Source organism: Barbus barbus (assembly GCF_936440315.1).
Source record: "Barbus barbus genome assembly, chromosome: 35".
Lineage (NCBI taxonomy): Eukaryota > Metazoa > Chordata > Actinopteri > Cypriniformes > Cyprinidae > Barbus > Barbus barbus.
In genome coordinates this window covers 3,999,359-4,026,237 of record NC_136763.1, presented here as the reverse complement: position 1 = coordinate 4,026,237, position 26,879 = coordinate 3,999,359, and the positions used below count along the sequence as shown (strand labels likewise).

The following is a 26,879-nucleotide window of genomic DNA, read 5'->3' as shown; positions in this document are numbered from 1 at the left end:
GGTGCTATATAGCACCTCAGTCATGCCAAAGAACCACCGAAGAACCGCTGAAGAACCATAAAGGAGCGTAACAGGTTCTGTATATGGTAGCGGTGCTATATAGCACCTCAGTCATGCCAAAGAACCACCGAAGAACCGCTGAAGAACCATAAAGGAGCGTAACAGGTTCTGTATATGGTAGCGGTGCTATATAGCACCTCAGTCATGCCAAAGAACCACCGAAGAACCATACAGGAGATTAACAGGTTCTGTATATGGTACCGGTGCTATATAGCACCTCAGTCATGCCAAAGAATCACCGAAGAACCGCTGAAGAACCATACAGGAGATTAACAGGTTCTGTATATGGTACCGGTGCTATATAGCACCTCAGTCATGCCAAAGAACCACTGAAGAACCATACAGGAGCTTAACAGGTTCTGTATATGGTACCGGTGCTATATAGCACCTCAGTCATGCCAAAGAACCACTGAAGAACCATACAGGAGCTTAACAGGTTCTGTATATGGTACCGGTGCTATATAGCACCTCAGTCATGCCAAAGAACCACTGAAGAACCATATAGGAGCTTAACAGGTTCTGTATATGGTAGAGGTGCTATATAGCACCTCAGTCATGCCAAAGAACCACTGAAGAACCGCTGAAGAACCATACAGGAGCTTAACAGGTTCTGTATATGGTACCGGTGCTATATAGCACCTCAGTCATGCCAAAGAACCACCGAAGAACCTCTGAAGAACCGCTGAAGAACCACTGAAGCACCAAAAGTGGTTGCCCTATGATTATGAGCCAAATAACCTCTTAGTGCTATATAGCACCATTTTTGAGTGTACAGTTGTAATGTATATAGTTATAAAAATATATATAATTTTACACAACAGTTGATCGCTCTTTTGATATGCATTGTTTTATATATGTAATAGTTCATATTTTATGCAAAATTTTTATAGTGTAAGAAGTCTGGGTTTGGGGTGGAAAAGCTGACATTTGTAAGTTATAATAAAAAATCAGTCAAAACACTATGTAAGAGCACCATTGCAGTATGTGTTTGGTTACCATAATTTACCATGTTTTATTCGAGTCATGTTTCCTATTTCTTCTCCATAGTCCCAATGAAAAGAATGTTGGACTTTCTTTTGAGCAGGAAATTGTCCTGTCGCTGTTCTCCTTCTGTGTCAATTTAAACTCACTTTTGTCTTCACTTCCTTCTCCCCTCATTATGTGCGGTCTTTCATCTCATCAGCTTCTCTCTTTTTCTTTTTCTCTCTTCAGAACCCTGACATCGTGCTGGTCCACTACCTGAACGTGCCCGCCATAGAGGATTGTGGGAAACCGTGTGGGCCCATCCTGTGCTCCATCAACACGGATAAGAAAGAGTGGGCTAAATGGACCAAGGAAGAACTCATCGGGCAGCTCAAACCCATGTGTGAGTGTCAAACTACATGTCTACAAATACAGTATAATAGTATAGTATGCCTGATATAGAAAAGATATTCAGTTGTTAAGCAAAGAGCATTAGTTATTTATTTGCTATATATTCATGGTCATTTCAGAGAAGATTCATCTGTATCTACAGTGGCCCTGATAAGTATTTGGACACTTAATTCACACTTAAAATATGAAAATATGAAACTGAATGCCATTGCATTATCTTGTTTTGATATTTTGTGTCCAATGCAGTGTTCATTTTATTTAACAAATGTTATAAATCATTAATTTTGTGGAAGAATTAACAATTTTAAACGTTGTTGTAATAATTCCATAAATTCCATAATTTTATGGCTAGCACTAAATTTGTGATTGGCTCAGAGTATGTATTTTGCTTAATCTAAATATGTATATATCTATATATATTATTTATAATTTTAAAATATTATTAATATTAATATTAAAATATTATTAATATATACATATATTATATATATATATATATATATATATATATATATATATATACAGTATATATATTTTATTTATCATTTTAAAATATTATTAATATTAATATTAAAATATTATTAATATATATATATATATATATATATTATTTATCATTTTAAAATATTATTAATATTAAATTGTGCAATAAAATAAATTTTTATTTAAAAAAAATTTTTTTATGAAAAATATATTAATAATATAAACAAATATATAATAAAATATAATGCAAATATTCTATATACAAGTTACATTTTTACCTTGATTTAAAAAATCTTAATAATACTGTTTATGTATTTATTTATTTATTTAATAGTTGTATGTTCATGGTTATTTCAGAGAAGATGAATCTGTATCAAAGTGGCCCCAAAAAGTATTTGGACACTTAAATTACACTTTAAAATATGAATGTCATTGCAATAGATAATACAATATAATAAAAAAAAAACATATTTTGTATCTAATGCAGTGGTATTCTGAAATTTTAAAGTGTCAAAAAAATCCCTATTCTCTGGTCACCTGTGCTTTTAACTTTACAAAACTAGCTGACCGTGTTTTACCCTGTCAATGTTCACACATTGACCCTCTTTGTACATTCACAGCAGTTATTTTTCTTGTATTATTAGAGTGACTTTTAAATCTGAACACACGTCAATGAGTCATTAACTTCATGATGTGGTAGTGCAGTGCTGAAAGGGCAGGAGAACGCTTCTCACATCATCATCATCTCTTTGAATGACCTTCTGTGAGTGAAGCTCTGTGACGGTGCAGGACTGCCATCTTCTGCTGACAGGAGGGAATCGCAGGGAAATCTGAGCTGGAACTCAAGTTTTGGGGCTGACTGCTCTCACACGTCATGTGTTTTGAATGACAGACTGATGTTGCCCTGATGTGGTCCATATATGTGCCTAAAAGGGGCATTCTGGTTAGATGTGTGTAATTCAGGTTAAAAATATCTTAAAATGTCTGCAAAGCAATAGCAACACCGTTGATATATTGCAAAAAGAAAAGAAAATTGATTTTATTCTTATGTAAATTAAGCATTTTTAATTTGATTAATAATGAAAAGAATTTACTGTACAGAATATTTTGCTTTTGAGTGCAAATATAATTATTCTCAACATCTTTATTGTAGTTAATTAAAACTAAATCCATAAAAAATATATATAGTTTTAAGTCAAGTAAAATAACTAAAACAGATAAAAAAACAATATATATATAATAATAAAAAAAAACAATAATTTATATAAAAAATTACAAACACAGAACAAAACAATACAACTAAAACTTTAAAATTTAAATTAAATTGGGGAAAAAAAATACAAAAATATCTTTAACTGAAGTAAAATAACTATAAATAATCAAATAAATATTATTATTTTTAAAAACACATATATATATATATATATATATATATATATATATATATTAAAAATAACAATCATTGATAAAGAAAAATGACAAACAACAACTAAATCTTTAAAATTAAAAGAAAAATGGAAAATACAAAAATATGTTTTTAAAAAAACTATAATATAACCACAATTATACTAAAATAACCCTGATTCTCAGTCATTTTAATTAGATTCATAATACAGTACACAAACATAACCTGTCCAAAGATAACAGATTTGAAAAATTATAGATTTATTTATAGAAGACTTGATAAATTAAATGTACTATTTATTTATTTATTTACTGAATGAAAGTTTGAGGGCAAATTGTGCTTAATTTTCATGGAAAAAGTCAATGCAAATTTGCTTAATTTAAGCAAAATTTTATATAATTTCTTGCTTTTACTATTGGTGTGAAATATGTCCCGGACATATGCTTGACTGGTTTTGTGAGACTACACACACACACACACACACGTTTGTTTCTGTGAATTGTGGGGACTTCCCATAGACTTATATTACTTTTATACTGACCAAACAATATTTTCTATCCCCTAACCCTAAACCTACCCCTTACAGAAAAATAGTTTGCATTGTTACACTTTCAGATAAACAACAATTACTATTTTTAATATTTTTTTCCCTCGTGGGGACCGCAGATCCCCTCAATGTAGCATAAACAAGTATGTGTGTGTGTGTGTGTTGTGCATGATAGATATGTAAGCAGCTGTGTAATGCAGCTCTCTCACTGAGACAAACTGATTTGTATTGACTAAAATCATGAAGTTCTTCTCTGAGTGTCTCTAATTGGATTGTGTCAGATGACTGTGATGTTTATTTCTGGACTGAAAGATGAAAAATGATGCTCTCAGTAGATGAAGTTCCATGGTTCCATGCTGTGTTTTCTATTAACATTAGAAGAAGCAAACAAGATGGCTTTAGTAACTGTCACTCTGCTTATATAGATCTATGATGCTTTCATCTCATTAAACCAGCACCCAGAGCCTCCTTACTAAAACATCCTGCACATGAAACAGCAAAGAGAGAGTAAAAAAAAGGTGTTTGACTGTTGGTTCAGGCTTATAACATACATTATTAGCTGTAGTACCACAACATGCCCAGCAGATGTCAGTGTTGCACTGTTTTGCTTTATCAGACTGCATTGTTTTGGGGTTGTTGTATACATTTGAGTGTGTGAGTGATCTGAAACAGCACCTGTTTATCTCCAGTCACCTGAGCTATGGCTCATATAGATGTAAAAAGGATGTTTTGTGGAACTTTGGGAATGTTCCAAATTGAATACAAGTTTTATGCTTTATGGGCAGCATCTGTAACATTTAGTCGATAACCAGAGGGGGGGGGGCTTGTGTACAGTAATGCACTTACAGTGAAAGTCTATGGGCTAAGGCACTGCATAAATGCTTAAAATACATTATATGCTTGCACATGGAGTGGTGTGATAGTGTAATTTCATAATAACTTTCTAATCCTATCTGTACAAAATTATAAGCAGATTTCACAGAATTTAAATTTTACACATCTATGTAATAATTTGTGTAACTTGGATTTCTTTTCTACTCCATTTAATGCATTTTACCATGTTTAAATCCTGCAAATAAGCAAACAAGTCAATAGATCTGGGCCAGGTTATTTGAAATATTTCCAAAATATTCGATCCAAACATCCTGTCATCACCAGGTATAGTCGTAAAACCTTTTATATGATACATGCATGTTTACAAAGTTCACACAACCAGAATTTCATTATTTAGACAGTTAAAAAAATATTTTTGTACTGAAGACTTTATATTAGCGCTTTAAAGATTGTGCTTTTAAAGCTTCCAAAAGGTTTTGACTGCAAACACAAAGTTGCTTTTGCAAACTGAAGGTACGTTTACACGACAACAATGTGTAAACCAGCATTTTTCACTTAAAGTGATCCCCGTTCACACGGATCCACGAAAACAACTGAAAATGCTGCAGTATGTATGCCAGGCCAGCAGTTGGCCATGTCACTTTGTTAAGAAACACTATGTGAATATCACATCTTTTTTGTAGTTTACACAAAGACGATAACAGTGTAACTTTCAAAAACTTGCACTTTGAAACCCGTTTTGAAAAGTTTGTTGTGCCAATGAACGGCCAAGATGCCTAAAATGCCTGTTTTCTGTTTTTAATTCAAAATGGTTTCGTGTAAACACCCCCTTAGAGATGTGACAAAATTCTATCAAAAGCATGTCACTGATGCTTCAACCCGGAACACTTCTGTAGGAAAAGGCAGAACACTTGAGGGATTGGGCCCGTGATGAGTGACAGTCACGTAGACAGTGGTGGGGCAGTTAGGCCGTCTCTCCCCTGCAGTGTCAGTAGGGGGGTGCTGGCGAGGTGCTGGTCTGTGTGGCTGTCTGGCTGACGTCTGTCTCCTCCTCTCTCCCGGCAGTTCATGGCATCAAGTGGACTTGCAGCAATGGGAATAGCAGCACTGGCTTCTCAGCAGAGCAGCTTGTGCAGCAAATTCTGGACAGCCACCAGACCAAACCACCTCCCCGGACTCACAACTGCCTCTGCACGGGAAACCTGGGTAAGGGAAATATCGATACACACATGAAAAAAAAGAATAAGACACTTGTAAAGTCTTAAACAGTGCAAATAAGTCAGAGATTTCACTAGGAACTCATTTCTCATCCAATTCCTCCAATACCAAATGATCTCATTCATTTTATAACAGTATATTCTTACTGTATGACTGTTGATTCATTATTTTTTCCTTTATAAGGACTGTGGGTTTTATTGATAGCCATTCATCAGTTTATCTAACAGTGATTTCACTCTAAGGTATTATAAATATAAATCTGACCATATATGATTTACATTTAGACTTTTCATCATCTTTTCAGGTTCAGTATAGATTATGGCCAGTAGATGGTGCTAGTGAGTCAAGTAAAAATGATTTGAAAGCAAACCTTTCTCCAGTACAAATTACTGTCAGACACTGATTCATTTACATTAAACAAAATTCATTATGAAACCATTTTCTCTGAAGTCACACTGACAGATGACACTGTTGAGTCAAGTGGAAAAAAAACATTTCCACCATACATCACAAATATTTTCAGACAGTTTAATGTGCAACTCTGATTATATTTTAACTGATGTTATATTTTATCTGAATATCTTTTTTAATTTTTTACTGTAATATATATTTTAATTATGTAATTTTTATTCATACTTATGTACTTTTGTGTATTTTAAATAACACTTCTTAGAATATACACCGCTTTTCAAAAGTTTGCGATCGGTAAGAAGACCTGAGTCTCTTATGCTCTTCGAGGCTCTATTTATTTGATAAAAAAACAGTAATATTGTGAAATATTATTGAAATTTCTCAAATTTGTTTCCTATTTTAAAACACTTTATAGGATAATTTATTTCTGTGATGCAGCACTGAATTTTCAGCATCATTACTCCAGTCTTCAGTGTCACATGATCCTTTAGAAATCATTCTAATATGCTGATTTATAATCAATGTTGATACTGTTGTGGAGCTTAATATTTTTTTGGAACCTGTGATACTTTTTTCTTTGATTCTTTGATGAATGAAAAGTTTAAAAGAACAGCATGTATTCAAAATAGAAATCTTTTCTAACAATATAAGTCTTTACTATCACTTTTTATCAATTTTACACATCTTTGCTGAATAAAAATATTAATTTCTTTAAAAAAAGAAAAAAAAAGAAAAACGTACTCGCCCTAAACTTTTGAATAGTAGCGTATATTGTAACACAAAAATTATATTTGAATAAACACTGTTCTTTTTAACTATTTATTTATCAAAGAATCCTGAAAAAAGTATCACAGGTCCCAAAATATATTAGGCAGCACAGCTGTTTCACACTGATTATAAATCAGCATATTAAAATGATTTCTGGAGGATCATGTGACACTGAAGACTGGAGTAATGGTGCTGAACATTCATCTTTGCTTCACAGGAATAAATTATTTTAAAGTATAATAAAATAGAAAAGTGTTTATTTATATTGCAATAATATTTCACAAAGTTAAAGTTTTGTTCTGTATTTTTTGACCAAATAGATACAGCCTTGATGAGCAGAAGAAACTTCTTTAAAATCATTAAAATCTTACTGATCCCAAACTTTTGTTTTGAACGGCGATGTACATAGCATTTGCCATTTCTCTGCTAAACAGTGTGCCAGCGCTTTCAATAAAATACATCAAAATGCATGGTTTAGCTTTATGTGTGAAGCCATTTTTAGGTTGCGTTAATATTATACCGTAACTTATAATATGCGTCTACTCTCTGTAGGTGCTGGGAGCAGCCTGCATCACAAATGCAACAGTGCCAAACACCGTATCATCTCCCCGAAAGTGGACCCACGCACTGGAGGCGCCTACAGCAGCACCCACTCCGAGGTTCAGAACAACGACGTGTCAGAAGGAAAGACGGAGCACAGCCACGGTGGGGGCAAAAACGGCAGGGCAGGGGCAGACGGCGCCGGTGGAACGGGCGGCCGAGAGAAAAGGAATGGCAAGGTGCACAAGCCAGCGCTGCTCCACCAGAACAGCATGGAGGTGTCCTCATCCAACCAAGTGGAAGTGCCAGATACCACCCAGAGCTCACCCGTCTCCATTAGCAGCGGGCTAAACTCCGACCCAGATATAGCCGACAGTCCTGTGGTGACAGGAATGGGCCACGTAGCCTCGGTAATGAGCAGCCTGTCTCAGTCCACCACTGTATTCATGTCAGAGGTCTCTGGAGACCCTGTCTATAGCATGTCCCCCACTGTAGACCCCAACGCTCACCTCTTGGGGCCCGACACAGCCTCAAGCAGTCTGGTATTAGCAGTGACAGCTGACAGTCACAAATTTGCCTTTGCTGGAGCGGTTGGAGTGGGGTTAACAGACGCAGGGTCCACAGATGGACTTGCTATGCTGTCCACAGCCGGTGTGTCTGAAGAACTGGTGCTGTCCAGTAACTTGGAATCTGGGAGTATTAAGATGCCCGAGACTAATATGAACTTTGACCCTGACTGCTTCCTCAACAACCCCAAGCAAGGTCAGACCTATGGAGGGAATGGGCTAAAAATCGAGGAGAGCACTGGGAGCAGCTGCAGTAACGGAGGGCTGAGGTGTTCCCCGCCGCTCAACGACAACGGTTACGGCTTCAATACCTCTCTGGTGAAGAACATCAAAACGGAGGACATGTCATTTGAACAGCAGCTGGCGAAAGAGAGTGGCTATCAGGTTGGAGAAGTGGTGAGCGGTGCTGTCAGTATGTCTGGTTCCTCAAACGGCGGTTCGACCCAAAATTCCCACGCTCTGACTCCCACTGGTTCGCTGTTGCCGTCTGGAGGTGGACTCAGTCCCAGCACTACCCTTGAGCAGATGGATTTCAGTGCAATTGATGCCAAGCAAGACTACCAATCCAGTGTTATGACAGCGGCGGGCTACAGCCAGTCGATCTCCAGCTCTCACCTGGCCCACCAGAGTCACTCCCCCAGCTTCTTCCTGCAAGGTTCTCCACAGTCCCAAACCCAGAACAACTCCTGTTCGACCCAGAACTCTCACGACTCCACTGCCTACATGGGCCTGTCTGTCGTCAAGACGGACTCAACGGGAATAAATGGGCATCTCCACCACCATCATCATACCCACCCCAACCAGCACACTGCCTCTAACTGCAATGGCGGCTCTCCAATCGAACGGAATGGACAGGGTGGGTCGCTCCAGCTTCTGCAGTATCAGAACCGCTTTCCAACACCGGGTCAGGAGCATGAGGAAGTGGGTGGTTTGGAACAGCCAATAAGAGCAGAACAAGGAGAAGGAGGTGTTCAAGAGAAGGACTCGGATGGTCTAATGAAACCAGGGGAGCACTTGCAGACTGGTGAAGGAGGAGAAGCCAAGGGTGTAGGAGGCACAGAGCACTACCTCCAGCAACCAACGGAAGGTGGTGGAGTCGGGCTGGGATCTGGAGGAACGAGCACGAGGGCTGAAAGTGGAACCCTGTGCAATGACACCGAGGGAAGTGGAACCACCAGTCAACAGCTCCAGCCGCTCCTGCAAGGAGCCGGTTTGGTGCAGGGGCTTTTTAGCAACGTGGGCGCCCACCAGAGCCTGGGCAGTAATGGAACCAACGGAGGGGGCTCCATGGAGATTAATCTGGACCACTTTGATGTTTCCTTCGGGAATCAGTTCTCAGATCTCATCAATGATTTCATTTCGGTAGAGGGTGGAAGCGGTACGGCGGTAGTGGCGGGTGCCAATGCTCTCTACAGCCATCAGCTGATGACCCATTCGGGAACAGAGGGGCAGGTCTCCTCTGGAACTGCTGCGCAACAAGGTGCAGATGAAGTAGCTCGTGGGGCAAGAGGGTACAATTCTGCAGACCTCTGTCTACAGTCCTGTTGCAGCCCTCAGTCCACACAGGCTGGGGCAGTGGCGGGTGAGGCAGGACAGCTGGCATATATGCAGGTGGCCGAGGCCGTGTCGGCAGCTGTGGCGCATGGAAACATGGGAATGTTACAGGCTACCGGAAGGCTGTTTGTGGTGACGGACTATTCTCCAGAGTGGTCTTATCCTGAGGTGAGTTTGTGACACTTCTGCAGAGCTAAAATAAACAAAAAACTCGACTGCTATGGATGTGTGCTAGAATAGCCAGCAGGGGGCAGAAGAGATGAAAGCAAATGTCCAAATGTGGAGGGAATTTTGTGGAATGGTTTTTAACAGTAAAATTATTAATACTTTGTAATAACAGAAGGGTAACTAAGGAGTAGTTTACCCAAATTCTGTCACCCTCAAGTTGGTCCAAACCTGTATGAGTTTATTTTTATCTGTTGAACACAAAAAAGAAGATATTTTGAAAAATGCTGGTAGCCAAACATTTGACGGTAGCCATTGACTTCTCTGGGGTCGGTTGCATAAAAGGTTTAGACTTGTCTTAAAAGTTAGTCAACTAATGTTTTCTTTAAGACTGGTCATATTTTTTGTAATTCAGTTAAATAAAGATTTAGTTTTAGATGAATCCAAAAAGTAAGACTGATTACCCTTTGGTTAACTTCTAGTTGGCCAGACTAGAACTTAAGACACTGTCTTAACATAGAAGCTAAGTTTATGCAACTGGCCCCTGTAGTATAGAAAAAATAATACAGTTTGGTTACTGTTTGGTTACATACCTTTTTCAAAGTATCTTATTTTGTGTTTAACAGAAAAAAAAAAGAAACTCGTACAGGTTCGGACCAACATGAGGGTCAGTAAATAACGACAGATTTTGCATTGATGGGTGAACTGTCCCTTTAAGTAAACAAAGGCCAGGGGACATGAAATTCTGTGGAAACCTGTGGAGTGAAAGCTTACAATTCACATGGGAATCGGCCACAAGCTGTTTAATGCAGAAATAGATTTAAGTCTTGTGAGGTCTGAGTGCTAAGCTCAAGGTCTTCTCTACAACAAGTGACTTATGTATTTGTCCCAGAAGCCCCTGGGCCACATGAGACACATGCTCAGCCTGTTATTAACATGCCCACTGGCAAGGAAGCAGTCGGACTAATATAGACCGAGGGATAGTAGATCTCACCACAACAACACTTCAGCTCTCACAAACCCTGTTTTGTTTTCTGTGACATTTTCCTTGTTGGAAAAAGATATCATCAGAGATGCGCTTTAATTCCGTCTTTCTTGTAGTGTACTGACATTTAAAATAAATGCATATTTACAACAAAAAATACATGTTGGTTTAAAAGAAAATATTGTCAAATCTGAAAGTGTAAGCACACAGTAAATGTAACCAACCAATTTTGGGGGTGATAGCACCGTTTTAACAGTGTACATTTAAAGGAAACTGTGCTCATTTATATATAATATTGGTATATATTTCTCAGGGTGGTGTGAAGGTGCTGATCACCGGTCCATGGCAGGAGGCCAGCAGTGAATATTCCTGTCTGTTTGATCAGATAACAGTTCCAGCCTCCCTCATCCAGCCCGGGGTGCTACGCTGTTACTGCCCAGGTATTTCATTACAATGCATGTACATACAGACATTTAAAATTGTCCTTTTAAAGGGAAAGGGTGATGCAGCTACATTTCAGTATACTAAAATCATCAAATAGTTAAAAGATAAAAATAAATCAGTCAGAATGCCACATGGTCCCAATCCAACATCTTATTTTAGGGTCTATTTCATGCTAAAAATAAATACATAAACGGGTAATATTTCAAACTTTGTGTGTTGAGTCTCTATACTGTAGTCCATGAATATATCATGTGGTCTTTGTGAACAAACAAAGGACTGTTCTTTAACAGCTGTTCCACTGTTACATAACTAAATAAATAAATAAAAGCAAATACTCTGAGCCATCACTCTTACCATTGTAAATGGTTTGCAAATGTGTGGACTTCACACTGTAAGGCATTTCTTTGCACATTAAAAATGATTCATTTGTTTCTTATTTCCTTTCAAAGCTCATGACACAGGCCTGGTGACCCTGCAAGTGGCAGCCAGCAGTCAAATCATCTCCAATTCAGTGGTGTTTGAGTATAAAGCCCGTGCCCTGCCTGCTCTGCCCTCTTCTCAACACGACTGGCTCTCACTGGACGGTACGTTTGAGATTTATCTTGCGTTACATATACCGCTGTTACACAGTTTTTGGTTGTCATCATTTTGCATTTATTCATTTTCAGCAATACACTGTAAATAACTTTGGATGTTTCATCTGAATTCAAATTGCATTTCACCTGAATGCAATTTTAATACTTGTGTATTGCCAAATGTTTGTCTGAAAAAACCTCTGAATGGCTCATGGCTGACACTTCTCCAAGCTTTGTTTCTTAAGAATCAAATGACTGGCAGGTGAATAATCAAAGACTTGGTTGCTGTTAAACTATTGGTTTTGCATGCATATTTCAAAGATGAATGCCATCCAGTGGAGAATCTGTTTGGATAAAAGAACCCTGAAAAAGCTTTAAAAGACTTGTCTGTTCTTGCAATCATGGTATATGTTTTCGTGCTTCAATTGTTTATGGAATATATACTAGTCAGGTTATAAGGACTTGTGTGGACTTGTTCTGTGGTAAAAATATGGTTTGTTATTCATTTTCTGAGGGTGAATCTCAAGAAGAAGTATCCAGGTCATATTTAGTAATAATAAAAATGTTTATTTTAATAGAAAATCTAATTGCTTTATATAGTGTGTACATTTAAATGGCAAACAATAAATAAATACATTTACATTTAGTGATTTAGCAGACGCTTTTATCCAAAGCGACTTAAAAATGAGGACAATAGAAGCAATCAAAACCAACTAAAGAGCAACAACATGCAAGTGTTATGACAAGTCTCGATTAGCCTAATGCAGTACACGTAGCTTGGTTTTTTGTTTCTTTGTTTGTTGTTGTTTTTTTTAAGGAAACAAGTAGATAGAATAGAAAAAAGAAAGCTAGTGTTAATTTTTCAAGAAAAGCTAGCAGTTATAGAATAAATATGCAATTGATAGAGGGTCAAGTGTGTGTGTTTTTAGTTTAATAGAGGTGTGACGTGCGATCTTTTCGGCTCATTAAAGATTAATCTTGCAGCGGCATTTTGGATTAATTGTAGAGGTTTGATGGAATTGGCTGGAAGGCCTGCCAAGAGAGCATTGCAATAGTCAAGTCTGGACAGAACAAGAGCTTGAACAAGGAGTTGTGTTGCATGTTCTGAAAGAAAGCGCCTGGTCTTCCTAATATTGTATAAAGCAAATCTGCAGGACCGGGCAGTTTTAGCAATGTGGTCTGAGAAATTCAGCTTATCATCAATCACAACTCCAAGGTTTCTGGCTGTTTTTGAAGGAGTTATGGTTGATGAGCCTAACTGGAGGGTGAAATTGTGATGAAGTGATGGGTTAGCTGAAACTACAAGCAGCTCTGTCTTGGCTAGGTTGAGTTGAAGGTGACGGTGCATCATCCAGCAAGAAATGTCTGTTAGACATGCTGAGATGCGAGCAGCTATCGTCAGATCATCAGGACAGAATGAGAGGTAGAGTTGAGTGTCATCAGCATAGCAGTGATATGAAAAGTCATGTTTCTGAATGACAGAACCTAGTGATGACATGTAGACAGAGGAGAAGTGGTCCAAGAACTGAGCCCTGAGGCACCCCAGTAGCTAGATGTTGTGTCTTGGATACCTCACCTCTCCAAGATACCTTGAAGGACCTATCTGAGAGGTAAGACTCAAACCACTGGAGTGCGGTTCATAAATAAATAAATAAAAATAATAAATAAATAAAGTCTAAATTTCACTAAAAACGAACTGTAATATATATATATATATATATATATATATATATATATATATATATATATATATATTGCGTTTAAAAGGACAGTTAAGCACATGTCCCCTATGTCCTCAACTTTAATATGAAAAAAATCATTGCCATTTTCATAGAGTGATTGTAATTATCATTATTCTCAAAGATATTTCTCATTAGCTTGTCAGTACTGTAATCGAGTAATTAAAATTAGTCTAGTCTGGACATTGTAGTTAATTTTAAATTAAAATCAGCATAAACTTCAGTATTTTAATAATTTTGCAGTAAGTAGAGTTTGATGTTTATTTATTTTACAACTGAAGAAGCAATTTATCTAAATAATGTAAACAGATCTTATATAAATAAACTTGTCTATTTTTCCACATTTGTTTAAGTGAAATTCAGCCCTGCATCAACAATTTAGACTCTAGTTGTATTCTAGTTGTATTTGAGGCCACCCCGATGTTTACAGTTACAGATGTTATGATAGAAAAACGCTGAAAAGGGGTGATCTGAGTTTATGAGATGAGATCTCATTCGTCTGATCGAGCTTCAGTTCTCCCAGCATGCTGTCTGCGTGCATCCAGCGCGTTATGTGCGTGGCGCTGAACGACACACACCGCCTGGCCTGATTTGTCATAATGCAGAGAGGAGAAAAACAGTTTATCTGCAGCATTGCAGGTACTGAACCACAGGACAGAGGCTGAGAGGGGCAGGAGCAGTAAACCTAACTCCTGTTGACACAGATTTGTCGCAAAACACCCGTATGAGCGACCATCACATTGTTCCAAGCGGTTATATGAATGATCGTAGCGGCTCCATTGTGTTTCGCTGCCACTCCCAAAAGAAAAACACGTCCACATCCAACCACCTCACGACTTCAGATTCGCGCGGTTTTAGTCAAAAGCGAAACAAAAACATCAAAAGCGAAAAGCTTCGGGTCCAGGAGCTGTCGTCAATCGCTATAAAACAGAAGAACGTTTTAATAACACACATAAACAAAATACGCAAACACCGATCGCGGTACGGAGAAGAATGGTTGGTGCGCGTAGAGCGTTCGCAGTTTAAAAGATACGACAACACGTAGATTTATTTTTTCTATCTAATCGACTGTTTTCCGTTGGAAAAAAAGATGACTGTGATGCCTGCGAATGTTTGGTGAGCCAGCCGGTGGCGCACTACTGCGCGTAAAGCGGTGCGTAAAGCGCGTACCTGCGGCGGATGAAGCCCCGCGTCTCCATGAGCGAGCGGAGAAGATAAAGCACCGGCAGCAGGGATGGGGAGGGAACAGGAGGAGGTGTAGAGGAGGGGGACGAGGGGTCTTTATCTCTCTCCCTACACACTCCGCACTTACACTTTGTTCTATTGTTGTTGGCTCCGCTGCCAAGCGGCTCCTGCGGTTAGTTTGACGCTGGATGGAGAACATGTGTGAGTGACAAACAACACGCTGGCTGATTCGGGTTAGTATGCGTGATTATTTCCATACTGACATGAACTTGATCTACATGCACAGGCTATTTAAAGATGAATATAGGCTGTAGTTGTGCTCCAGGTGTCAGTGTCTTTGTTGTGTGTCCTGCAATATTCTATCCCTTGTTTGTGATGTTTCCCAACAGAAGTGAGAGTATTTTCTCTGCTGGAAACATATTTCATTGCATTTCGGAGAGCTCAGGGGTGGTGTTTGGGAAATATTCACTATAGACTCAGCATGGAAGTTTCTTAAAACAAATGGTTGTAGAATTATGGTGTTGTGCAGGTTATGACCTGGTCAGATTGTACACAAAGGCTTGTAAACTTTTACCAGCCGGTGTTCTCAGAGACCTTCAGATCTCCTAAAGCATGTGGTTACAATGAGCCAGTGAGGTGTAGTGCGTCTGTCTTCAGCACCACAGGCAGTGGACAGCGACAGTGATGCTGAGAGGATCAGACTGTTGCCCTTCTTCTCGCTCCAGAGGGAGAGGACGAATATACTGTGCCGTGAAGTTGACCATTTTTCTAGAATTATACAGTGTAATAATGAGATGCGGTGTTGTTTTGCTGGCAGAGCTATTAGAATTGTTTTACCAACCTGTTGACAACTTTTGTCATTTCCCTTTTCATTCAGTCTTTTCATTGTTTTTATTACTATTATTAACAACACTAGTTTATAATCTGTGTGTGTGTGTCAAATTACAATCTGCGATACTTACCACATCTCACTGAAATCACTTCACAAAAGTCAAGAGGATTTTAACCCAAATCAAGTAACTTCTGTATTCTTGTTTTGCTGGCCTGCCTACATGCCCTTACAAGGAAACTTCTAACTAGGTCACCATAATCAACCCTAAATCTGCAGTTCAAAGTTCCTTGTTCTGCTTTGATGAGATTTCATGTGGAATTCTAGGAATTGCCGTCAGGGCTTGAGTCCGCTAATGGAGCGCCCACACAGATGTGTCTCACATGCTGTTTTTGCTCTCAATTTTTGTTTGTATGTCTACTCTTCATGCAGACTGAACTAAATCTGAGCATGTACTGTGTTGCACTCGCTTTTAGTTTCATGTGTAATTAGAGTACACAACTCTTTGTGGGGATTCTGTTTGTTTTTGTTTTGTTTTTTGTCTTGTAATGGTCATTCAGTGTTTTTTTTATTTTACATTTTCAGTTAGTTTCATTGTCAGTAATATATTTTACATATTTTGCAAAACAAAGTTCTTTCTTTGTGTGGATATACTGTCCACGGTATTTGCGGTATTTTAAGTAAAACTCTTTGAAACCTATCTGTTGTCCATTACTTGCAGACATAAATGTACAATATAGTCAAAAATATATAAAGAAAAACAATCACACATAAACAAGAGTGCCTTTGTTTCCAGCGGACAAAGTCTTTGTGCTGGAAGCTTTTGTTTTGTCAAAGTTGTGGTCTGAGGCAGTAAATGTCTGATAAACCTTGAACGGGGATTCGAATTGCCAATATTGAATTGTTTTTAAGCAGAAGGGATGTTTCTGGTTAGATGAAGAAAGTTCATACAAATAATCAGTGCTGGGAATATGACTGACAGAAAAAATTATGGCATTATTATCATAGCATCCTCACCTCTGTGCAATTCTATCCAAAACAAGCACCTATGCCAGGATCATGATCTACCAGATCTACCAATGTCCACAGCATTAGGAGCTGTTATCCCAGCTTTGAGTCCATGCTGAGCTAAATCCCTTTAAGACAAAATCATTGCACGTTATCAGCTAAATCTTGTCGAAAGGGGCATTTGTGTGATTTTGTTTTTTCCGTTTCTATTCGATGCATTTCTAATGATGGGCTTAAACAAGATATTAGTCTTTTATGGATTTAAAGCAAATCCTGTGGAAATGCCCAGCAGAGCATGAGCTCTTTTAAACCCTAAAAATAAAAATGAAAGAGTCAATATGCTCTCTGAGCTCACGTGTAGCAAAAATTGGAGATGGTCATGGGGGGGGGGATTATATAGCAATCATCCAGAATTTAATAAGTAATCAAAACCGGCATAAACACTGACTTAAACACAATACTTTCTATTTTGTTTAAGATGCATTGATTATTTAATAGTATATTATTGTCATTAATCAGCAGACAGTAATTGGAAATTTATTTAAGAGAGATGGCAGCTGTGTTTCATTAAATGATTGAGAAGCGTGTCACAACCAACACTTTAAAGATGTTTTGGATTGATATACAGTCTCAGCCTGCCAGATATGGTTTCTTCCACATCAGTTCTCCAAACCGGCCTGCAAGATGGGAAATTGAACTGTGCAAATTGCATTTTGCACCTTTACTTAATATGCAAAACAACACTGTCAGCAAGTGCAGTTTAATGTGCAATAATCATTCCTTGCCATATGGATGAATTGTCAAAAGCTTGTTTAATTTCTGATGACTGTAAAGCCCGTAGTCTCTTTATTACCAATCTCAGGCACAATAAACCGCAACAGATCTTCAACAAGTGAGTGATTTTGAGCCCCTGTTGCGCTTGTAGCTGGAAAGTGGTGCAGAAGCCCCCACTCTCAAGAGCATGATGCAACTGTGATGAAATAGAGAAACCGACTTGGGCTCTCTGCATTAGGATATTACCATGAGATACTCAAACATCCAGCGAATAGAGAGTTTAGTCCTCTCACTCAAGGCTTGTGCTCAACCACATGAGGTCCGCTTGACCAGGAGAGCTACCCAGGCCAAAGGAGCAGCACCAAGGCTGATGTAACATCTCCTGAAAAACGGTAACACACATTGGCACAGTCTGTTTAGTACTGTTGGGGTTTTTTCTAGACACCTTTGGGCTAGTTTATGCATGTGCATCGTCATTGGTCTGTGTTGGTGAAGCTTGTTGTTGGGTGCTTGGGAAAAGTCAGATTTATGCGCACAAACTCAGGATGTCATTTTGTATACTTTTAAAAGATAGCCTCATATGCATTCACGACTTTCTGAAGAATCTTGCTCTTTTTAAAGTGCATATTAAAAGTTGAAGTTAACTGTTGGAACTGTATGTTGCTTGATTTTAGCATGCATTCGTTTGTTGTGACATGTCTTAGGACCTGATTTTTGTATAGGAATTCAAAGAAATTGGGTCAATTCTTGACATTGAAATGACTGCGAAAAATGGTCAAATTACCTTGAATTCACCTTTTATATTCACCTCAATACAGCAAATGCAAATAACGTCGCCTTATCCATTTCCTCTAAACATATTCACCACGGCTGCGTTAATAAACATGAGTTAGGTCTGTCTGTTTTGAAATGCTGCCCCTCAACAGTTTCAGGTTTGACACAAAGCTCTCAAGCGTTCTGTTGCTTGGCTGGTCTGATTGGTCGTCTCCGGGCTGCTGGAGGTGTAGTAGAGCGTTGATTATGTCACAGCCCTGTTGTAGAGCAATTTGGTCCCTCCTCCCCTTTCCCCTCCCCCCCAGCCTACATGAGAGTACGTGTGCCGCATTCTGAGTGGAGGGAGCGAGAGAGAGAGAGAGAGAAAGAGAAAGACAGCCAGCCAGCCAGCAGCAGGTGGAAATGACATCATCTGCACTGCACCAACACTGCAGTAGTGTTTGAACAAAGCTGCACTGGAGCTCCGTTTCGGAGCGGCTCTTTTTGTCTGCAAGGGTGGATATTTGTGGAGGAAAAACACAGAATCCAATGCATGTGTTTATGTCCATTCATTAGAATTAGATTCACTTTCATTCACCATGTGTGAAGCAGAACTGGTGTCAATGTGGTATATGCAGGGAATTTGGCTTGATGTTAACGGTCACTGTAAAAAAAAAAAAAAAAAAAAAGGAGCTTGCATACGCCCGCACGTCGCTGGAAACCATGTTTTTGTTGTTGTTGTTGTTGTTTTTTTGGATATGCATGCTAGTTACTATTTGATATGGACAAATGGAAATGGTTCAATGAGAAATAATAATGAATAAATTAATGTTTGTATGAATGTATGTTTGAGATGATGAAGAGTATTGAATGTGTTATAAATGGAATCTTTGTATGTATTGCAAGTTAGCTTTGTGCATTTAAAAAATATATATTTTCAGAGGGGTTTTTTTGTTAGTTTTTTTTTGGATTTTCAAAAAATAGTTAATGATAGTTAATTTTCATTAGTTTTTTTAATTTTCACAATCTCAGGACAGCTACACCATGTAGACATTTTTTTTAAATCAAATATGTTTGTGTAAATTTCAAAAAATAATTTTTAATTCAGAAATTGTAATTCATCATAGAAGAGGTGTATTTTGAATAACTTAATACTGTAAAATCGGACAAAAATATGAGCATCATATAATTGACCCATATAAAGTAGTGAAGTGAAATTAACAATATATTTTACTTCTGTAACATAACAATTAATAGAGTTAAACAAGAGATTCATCAAGAAAAAATATAGTACAGCACTTCATTTTTACTTTTTTTTTTTTTTTTTTTATCCATACCAGTGATTTTCCACCTTATCAGCACACAAATAAATTGGTCTCAGAGATCAGGTATTACTTCTGGATGAAAGACAAACATTATTTTCTTTGGAATAACATGCATTGATCAGTTATGCACAATAACACTGGGAACGTCTGTTCAGAAATTAAATAGAGTTTGACTTCATGTTGATTTTAAAGTCATTTGATATGTACACATAGCAATCTAAATTCCCTTATGTTTTATGCAGATAACCAGTTCAGAATGTCCATCCTGGAACGCCTAGAGCAGATGGAGCGAAGGATGGCAGAGATGGCCGGTCAGCAGCACCAGCAGCAGCAACAGAGCAGTGGAGGACCATCTGAGAGTGGAGGAACTGGAACGGGAGGAGGAGAAGGAGGAAGAAGCAATTCTGAACAGGCGCAGGTATCATTCTGTGCTACACTGTCTTTCTCCAAACTAATGCATATCCCCATTAGCTTCTTGGAATTGACTTGGTTCTTGATTCTTTGTTTCAGTTCTCACCAGGTCAGGGTCAGAGCCAGGGTCAAGGTCCAGCTGGCAACTCCTTTGAGAGCCGTGTGGTGGTAGTTTGTGAAAAGATGATGAACCGCGCATGCTGGGCCAAGTCCAAGCACCTGATCCACTCCAAGACGTTCAGGGGCATGACTCTTCTTCATCTGGCAGCCGCCCAGGGCTACACCACACTTATCCAAACACTTATCAAGTGGCGGTGAGTATACTGATTGTATACCTGCATTAAATGCCCATGTATATTGCAGTATTCAACTGTTCTGTATTGTTATCTGTTCTGTTTTTTCTGACAGCACTAAGCACGCAGACAGTATTGACCTGGAACTTGAGGTTGATCCTCTAAACGTGGATCATTTCTCTTGCACACCACTGGTGAGTGTTGACACTAGGTCAGGATGCCTTAATCATGATACCATGTAGCTTCACAATGTTGTTTGGATGAGTTGCATCATATAGAAGGGGCAGAGGGATGACATACAAATTAAATACAACGCAATTTTCTTCTCTTCAGATGTGGGCTTGCGCTTTGGGTCATATGGAAGCAGCAGTGGTTCTGTATAAATGGGATCGGCGAGCTTTGGCCATCCCAGATTCTTTGGGTCGCTTACCGCTGGCTATTGCCCGGTCCCGTGGCCATACCAAGCTGGCAGAGTGTCTGGAAAGCCTTCAAAGGGAGGAGCAGCAGTCAGGAGCACTGAATACAACTCCCAGCATGCCTTTCTCACCATCTACTGAGGCCTCAGCCGCAGAGGGGTGGATGAATGTTTGGGGATCAGAGACATCTTCAGTTGGGTTGAAAGGAAGCAACGTCACTAGTTCTGCTTCCAGTTCCAGCTCAGGTGAGAACTGGAAACTTTCATTCTATCTGGACTGTCAGCCTTCAACAGTCTTTTATGTCCATGTTGAGTTAAAAAAACCCTATTAAAGGTAGAAAGACCCCGCATGAACAAATGAGTGCTTTGTAAGGAGATGGGGTAACACTTTATTTTGAAAGTCCACTTTAGACATTCTACTAACAGTAAGTAACTTTGCAACTCCATGTCAACTAGCAGTCATTAGTGTATTAGTAGACTGTCGGCTTAATATCTTCTAACACTTTATTTTGATGGGTCCACAATACATACTGACTATGAGAAACTTTACAAGTATATGTCAACTTATTCTACTAACCCTAAACGTACCGTACTGAGAGTTAGTAGACATGTAGTTGCAAATTAATGAGAATTAGTTGTCATGTAGTTGTTACTTATAGTTAGTAGAATGTCTAAAGTGGACTATCGAAATAAAGTGTAACCGGAGATGGTTCAGGTTGGGTGACATCAAACATTCTTCTAAGATACTTTTTTTTGTACTTTTGCAGACTTGAGGAGACCCAGGTCAGAACCATCTAGTTTCTATAGCAGCGCTGGTCACGGGGATGCCCCATTGAGCAAGAAACACAAACCCAACCCCGAGACCCTTCAAACTCGGCCCAGCAAACCCTGCTCTGCCCCTCTCGGACTAGAAGAACATGCCCACACGTGCACTTCCAAACCCAGGGAAGGTACAACGGAGAAAGACCAAGGAGATGGTGAGCAGTCTCAGACTAAGCTGGGCTCAACTTGTGGAGGTGGGGGCTGGGGTTCCAGACAGGCTACAGGACGCAGAGTGCCAACTGTAGGACTTGGCAAGGAAAGGCTTGCGAACAGACTGAGATTAAGAGAGATTGCTAGTGCGGGAACAATCTCTGATCTGCGGACAACCCAGGAGGATCTGGAGAACACAGGAGACCTGCAGGTGAGGCATAGAGAAGGTACTCGAGCAGACTACCGAAACTGCTTTTTTTGTAGTGATATAGGATAAAAGTAAACTGGATTGTCAGATCTTACAAAACTTGCACTGGCTTCTGTCTCAGTCGCAATATTGTTATCAATTTTTAAATTGCTAACAACACCCAACTATTTGTTTCAGAACATGAACATGATGACTTTAGCAGAGGAAGTCATTGAGGCAACATCTGATCGCATCAAGAGGGAAAACTTTGTTGCATCAGAAACTACACTGGATGGTGTTGGAGTCAGTAGCACCATGAGCTGGTTGGCCAGTTACCTTGGAGATGCAGAGAGGTGATTCATCAAAAAGTTATACAACCCAAAATCCAGAAATATTAGGACATTCCAATCAGACGAGCCAATATTTTATTCACAATAGAACATAGATAACATAACAAATGTTTAAACAGAGAAATTTTACAATTGTATGCACAAAATGAGCTCATTTCAAATTTGATGCCTGCTACAGGTCTCAAATTAGTTGGGATGGGGGCATGTTTACCATGGTGTTGCGTCTCCTCTTCTTTTCAAAACAGTTTGAAGACGTCTGCGCATCGAAGTTATGAGTTTCTGGAGTTTTAGGTGTTGGAATTTGGTCCCATTCTTGCCTGATATAAGTTTCCAGCTGCTGAAGAGTTTGTGGTCGTCTTTGACGTATTTTTCGTTTAATGATGCGCCAAATGTTCTCTATAGGTGAAAGATCTGGACTGCAGGCAGGCCTATTCAACACACGGACTCTTCTACTACGAAGCCATGCTGTTGTAATAGCTGCAATATGTGGTTTTGCATTGTCCTGCTGAAATACACAAGGCCTTCCCTGAAATAGACATCGTCTGGAGGGGAGCATATGTTGCTCTAAAACCTTTATATACCTTTCAGCATTCATAGTGCCTTCCAAAACATGCAAGCTGCCCATACCGTATGCACTTATGCACCCCCATACCATCAGAGATGCTGGCTTTTGAACTGAACGCTGATAACATGCTGGAAGGTCTCCCTCCTCTTTAGCCCGGAGGACACGGCGTCTGTGATTTCCGACAAGAATGTCAAATTAGGACTCATCTGACCATAGAACACTTTTCCACTTTGAAACAGTCCATTTTAAATGAGCCTTGGCCCACAGGACACGACGGTGCTTCTGGACCATGTTCACATATGGCTTCCTTTTTGCATGATAGAGATTTAGTTGGTATCTACAGATGGCACGGCGGATTGTGTTTACCGGTTTCTGGAAGTATTCCTGTGCCTATTTAGTAATGTCAATGACAGAATCATGCCGATGAGTGATGCAGTGTCGTCTGAGGGCCCTAAGACTACGGGCATCCAACAAAGGTCTTCGGCCTTGTCCCTTCCGCACCGAGATTTGATGATGTCATGCACTGTAGTAGATGATGAGATTTGCAAAGCCTTTGCAATTTGACGTTGAAGAACATTGTTTTTAAAGTATTAAATAATCGTTTTGCACACTCTTTCACAGATTGGAGAGCCTCTGCCCATCTTTACTTCTAAGAGACTCTGCCTCTCTAAGACATCATGTTACAGACCTGATGTCAATTAACTTAATTAGTTGCTAGATGTTCTCCCAGCTGAATTTTTTCAAAATTTCTTGCTTTTTCATCCCTTTGTTGCCCCCATGCCAACTTTTTTTGAGACCTGTAGCAGGCATCAAATTTGAAATGAGCTCATTTAGTGAATAAAAGTGTAAAATTTCTCTGTTTAAACATTTGTTATAATAAAATATTGGCTCATGTGATTTGAAAGTCTTTTCATTTTAATTTTATTCAAATTTAAAAAAACATCCCAACATTTCCGTAATTCGGGTTGTATAATATGTTCTCAAGAATCCTAGTTACCATCTCTTTGGGTTCTTGTGTGTAATTGTTTTCCCAACTGTTCCCAGGTTCCTGTTTAACAAGCCCCTAACTTCCTCTCCTGGCCTGGGCCCAGTCCACAGTGGAGGACAGCCAGAACTCGATGGTCCTCTTGGGAAGCTTGGCCTCCAGACCCCCACTGAATGGACTGCACTCCTCAATGCCTCCCACAACAAGGAGGAGCGCGACCTGACCCAGCTGGCCCTGTCTGATCCCGAACAGAGAGAACTTTACGAGGCAGCCCGGCAGGTCCAGAGTACCTTCCGCAAATACAAGGTAGGGCAGGGCTTCACCCAGGTGCCAGCGTCACCCATGCAGGTTATATGGTGTGTTGCCAGTGTTCGTGATGGTCCGATCAAAGGTCTTGATGTATTGTGTTGTGTTGTATGGTGTTCCTGAACTTAAGGTAAATGAATCTGGATTTTTGCAGTCCTGTGTTGTGAAAGGTGGTATGATTGTTGTGGTGTGCGCTCAAAAGGCAGAGATAGGGTCACTGTTGTTGACAAGCATGGGGAAATTCGCTTGAGCTTAGCATGGCCTTGCTATAAGGAATGATTGCATTGTTCCCTCTATCTATCTGTCTGTCTTAACGGGATGCGCGGATATCCCTGAGTCCACACCATGTTGGTTGTTCAGAGCAGATTTCTCCCAGTGTTCCGCTGGTGCGCAATGCTCTGAGGAATAACCTTCTCCCAGGTCTCAGAGCATATCTACGCAACTTTACCAGTCTATGAAGACACCTTGGCCAGGCACAAAGGAATCAGATGCCATCATCTCTGTGGCCTTGCAGGCCTCCTTGTGAACTCTAATCTCTCTCCTGTCCTCTCTACCCTACCTTATCCCCCTCTTCCCCCATCCTGCAGGGTCGTCCGCTTCGGGAGCAGCAGGAACTGGCAGCTGCTGTCATTCAGCGCTGTTATAAGAGGTACAAACAGGTAGGCAGAGTCACTCAGAATTCTGTGTGTGTACACTTTTGAGTAGTCAGTCATTAAAGGCTTTACGAGAATGCCTTAAATTCCTTCCTCTCTCTTCCCCAAGCTGACATGGATAGCCTTGAAGGTAACTCTTCTGCTTCATCTACAACTACTATTGCTTTGAACTGGAAGTCCGTTAGTGGTGCTTCTTTATCAATATTACTATTGCTTATATTTAGGGTTATGGATATGAACCAAACTTGTACTAAGAATAAGAATTAAATACTGCAGCTTGCTAAGAATGGATTAGCTATTTAGCTACTTTTCCTGACTTACCTGACTTCTAAAACAATAAAACAGGCAAAAAATGTCATAGTTCATTCAGATTCAGCCCACGTTTTGAGACTTGAAGCAGTAAGCAACCACCTAGTAATGACCTAGCATGTTCTGTTGTGCTATTTTGTGTTCAAAAGCATTCAAAACAGCTTAGCAACTGCATAGCAACTGTCAGTCATCCACAACACATCTAATTTAATGTTGATGGTGTAGTTTGGCAGTGTTGATATTTGTTTTGTATTAGCAAAATGGCAAACAGAGTAGTTTGCTGCAGATCTCTCTCTCTCTCTGTCATGTGACACAAGTTTGTTTGTCTGTCCTCTTTGCAGTATGCACTTTATAAGAAGATGACGCTGGCCGCCATCCTTATCCAGAGTAAATTCCGCAGCTACCACGAACAGAAGAAGTTCCAGCAGAGTCGCAGGGCAGCCATGCTGATCCAGCAATATTACCGCAGCTACAAAGAGCTTGGTCGGCCGAACCCACGCAGCCGAGCCACTGCTGCTGCACTGGTGCAGAAAAAACTCAGGTACAAGAACAGCAATCCAGTAAGGGCGAACCTAGTGGTTGAAGATCGAACAAATCAGATATTATAAAGGTTTTTGTCAAATACTCATGGCATCTGCACACTCTTATTGGTGTGAGCACTTTGGCGCCAGTGGCCGTGCTAGGTACTGCTTAATGATTCAAAACTTTTCATGTAATGCACCACATTTAGAACAAAAATGCCACCTTCATGTATTGAATTAAGCACTCAGAATGAATCATCATCCAAGGATAATAGGCAGTTAAAAGACCTTTTACATGGCCATCACCTTAGAGTTTAGTTCTGAATTGAGTTCCCCAAGTTCATTTGTGTGTACACATGCTTTTACTAAGCAACCTTGTGTGTTCAAGCCTCACAAGGAGTGTTGCGTGCATTAATTGAGTGTCATTTGCCATTCTAAAGTGTACTGTCGTTTTGGATGAATTACTAAGTATGTGCCAACACTTCAAATGTGACACACTGCCAAGTCGACTTTCTAAAGAATGGCAGCATTCGAAACCCTCCTGTTTACTTTAAGAGACAATCTGTTGTTGAAACAGCGCCAGGAAATGATTTCCTTCTCTAACAGTTTGAGTCCAAGTACACATAGAAGCATCGTTATTTTTGCATGCCATTTTTTTGTCTCACAACCTGTTGAAGCAATTGCAGTTTGCCGTTTTCTCATATTACTTTTGCATACACTTAGAGTTAAGGATTTGAACAAACCCCTAAAAGTCAGGTATTAGCATGCAACATTTGTTTCCTCAAATCAGGTTTCTAGTTGAGGGTAGGTGTAATGATATATTTTGACTGGTATGCAATAAAGTGTGCAAGAAAATCCTGTAGACTTGCATTGAGGGATGAACATATCATAGAGACTTGTGGATGGGCTCTTTGTAACATTTGAAACTGAATCTTTCACACACCCTAGAATCATAGCAGCAATGTTTGCACTTGCTTATTTTTTTTCTTCCAGAAATGTCTGGTTTGTACAGAACCACTCATGCTGATCATTTTGTTTTAGAAGCAGTTTACTGACCAAGAGACAAGACCAGGCTGCCAGAAAAATAATGCGGTTTCTGCTGCGGTGCCGTCACAGGTAGGCCAAAGATGAGAACTTCCAGCTGGTGCATTGTGTTCCTACAGCCCTGTTGTTCTTCTGGCATGCACAAACTCACTCTATGGTATACTTTCAGCAGCTTTTAGATGAATCAGTCTTTAATATCCTGCTATTTAAAAAGGTTAGAGGCACATTTCATAATCTCTCAAGCACACCAACACAATTGTCAGGAGTCATAGGACAGCAACAGACAAACCTTGGTGTTTTCATGGCTCTGTTAGAAAGCCCTATTG

General features: G+C 39.5%; 1 protein-coding gene across 1 annotated transcript in view; it reads left to right on the top strand.

Annotated features, from left to right (window-relative positions):
* Positions 1-26,879, top strand: part of LOC306854630 (calmodulin-binding transcription activator 1-like) — a 333,407-nt gene that overhangs the window by 300,303 nt on the left and 6,225 nt on the right. Inside the window, exons 7-22 of the mRNA XM_079392795.1 lie at positions 1,273-1,426; positions 5,769-5,909; positions 7,653-9,928; positions 11,224-11,350; positions 11,804-11,938; positions 19,785-19,960; positions 20,053-20,267; positions 20,362-20,440; positions 20,580-20,907; positions 21,429-21,844; positions 22,019-22,173; positions 23,780-24,026; positions 24,614-24,685; positions 24,789-24,809; positions 25,330-25,529; positions 26,551-26,625. Coding sequence (XP_079248921.1) covers positions 1,273-1,426; positions 5,769-5,909; positions 7,653-9,928; positions 11,224-11,350; positions 11,804-11,938; positions 19,785-19,960; positions 20,053-20,267; positions 20,362-20,440; positions 20,580-20,907; positions 21,429-21,844; positions 22,019-22,173; positions 23,780-24,026; positions 24,614-24,685; positions 24,789-24,809; positions 25,330-25,529; positions 26,551-26,625 — 4,817 coding nt within the window. The remainder of the gene's footprint in view (positions 1-1,272; positions 1,427-5,768; positions 5,910-7,652; positions 9,929-11,223; positions 11,351-11,803; positions 11,939-19,784; positions 19,961-20,052; positions 20,268-20,361; positions 20,441-20,579; positions 20,908-21,428; positions 21,845-22,018; positions 22,174-23,779; positions 24,027-24,613; positions 24,686-24,788; positions 24,810-25,329; positions 25,530-26,550; positions 26,626-26,879) is intronic.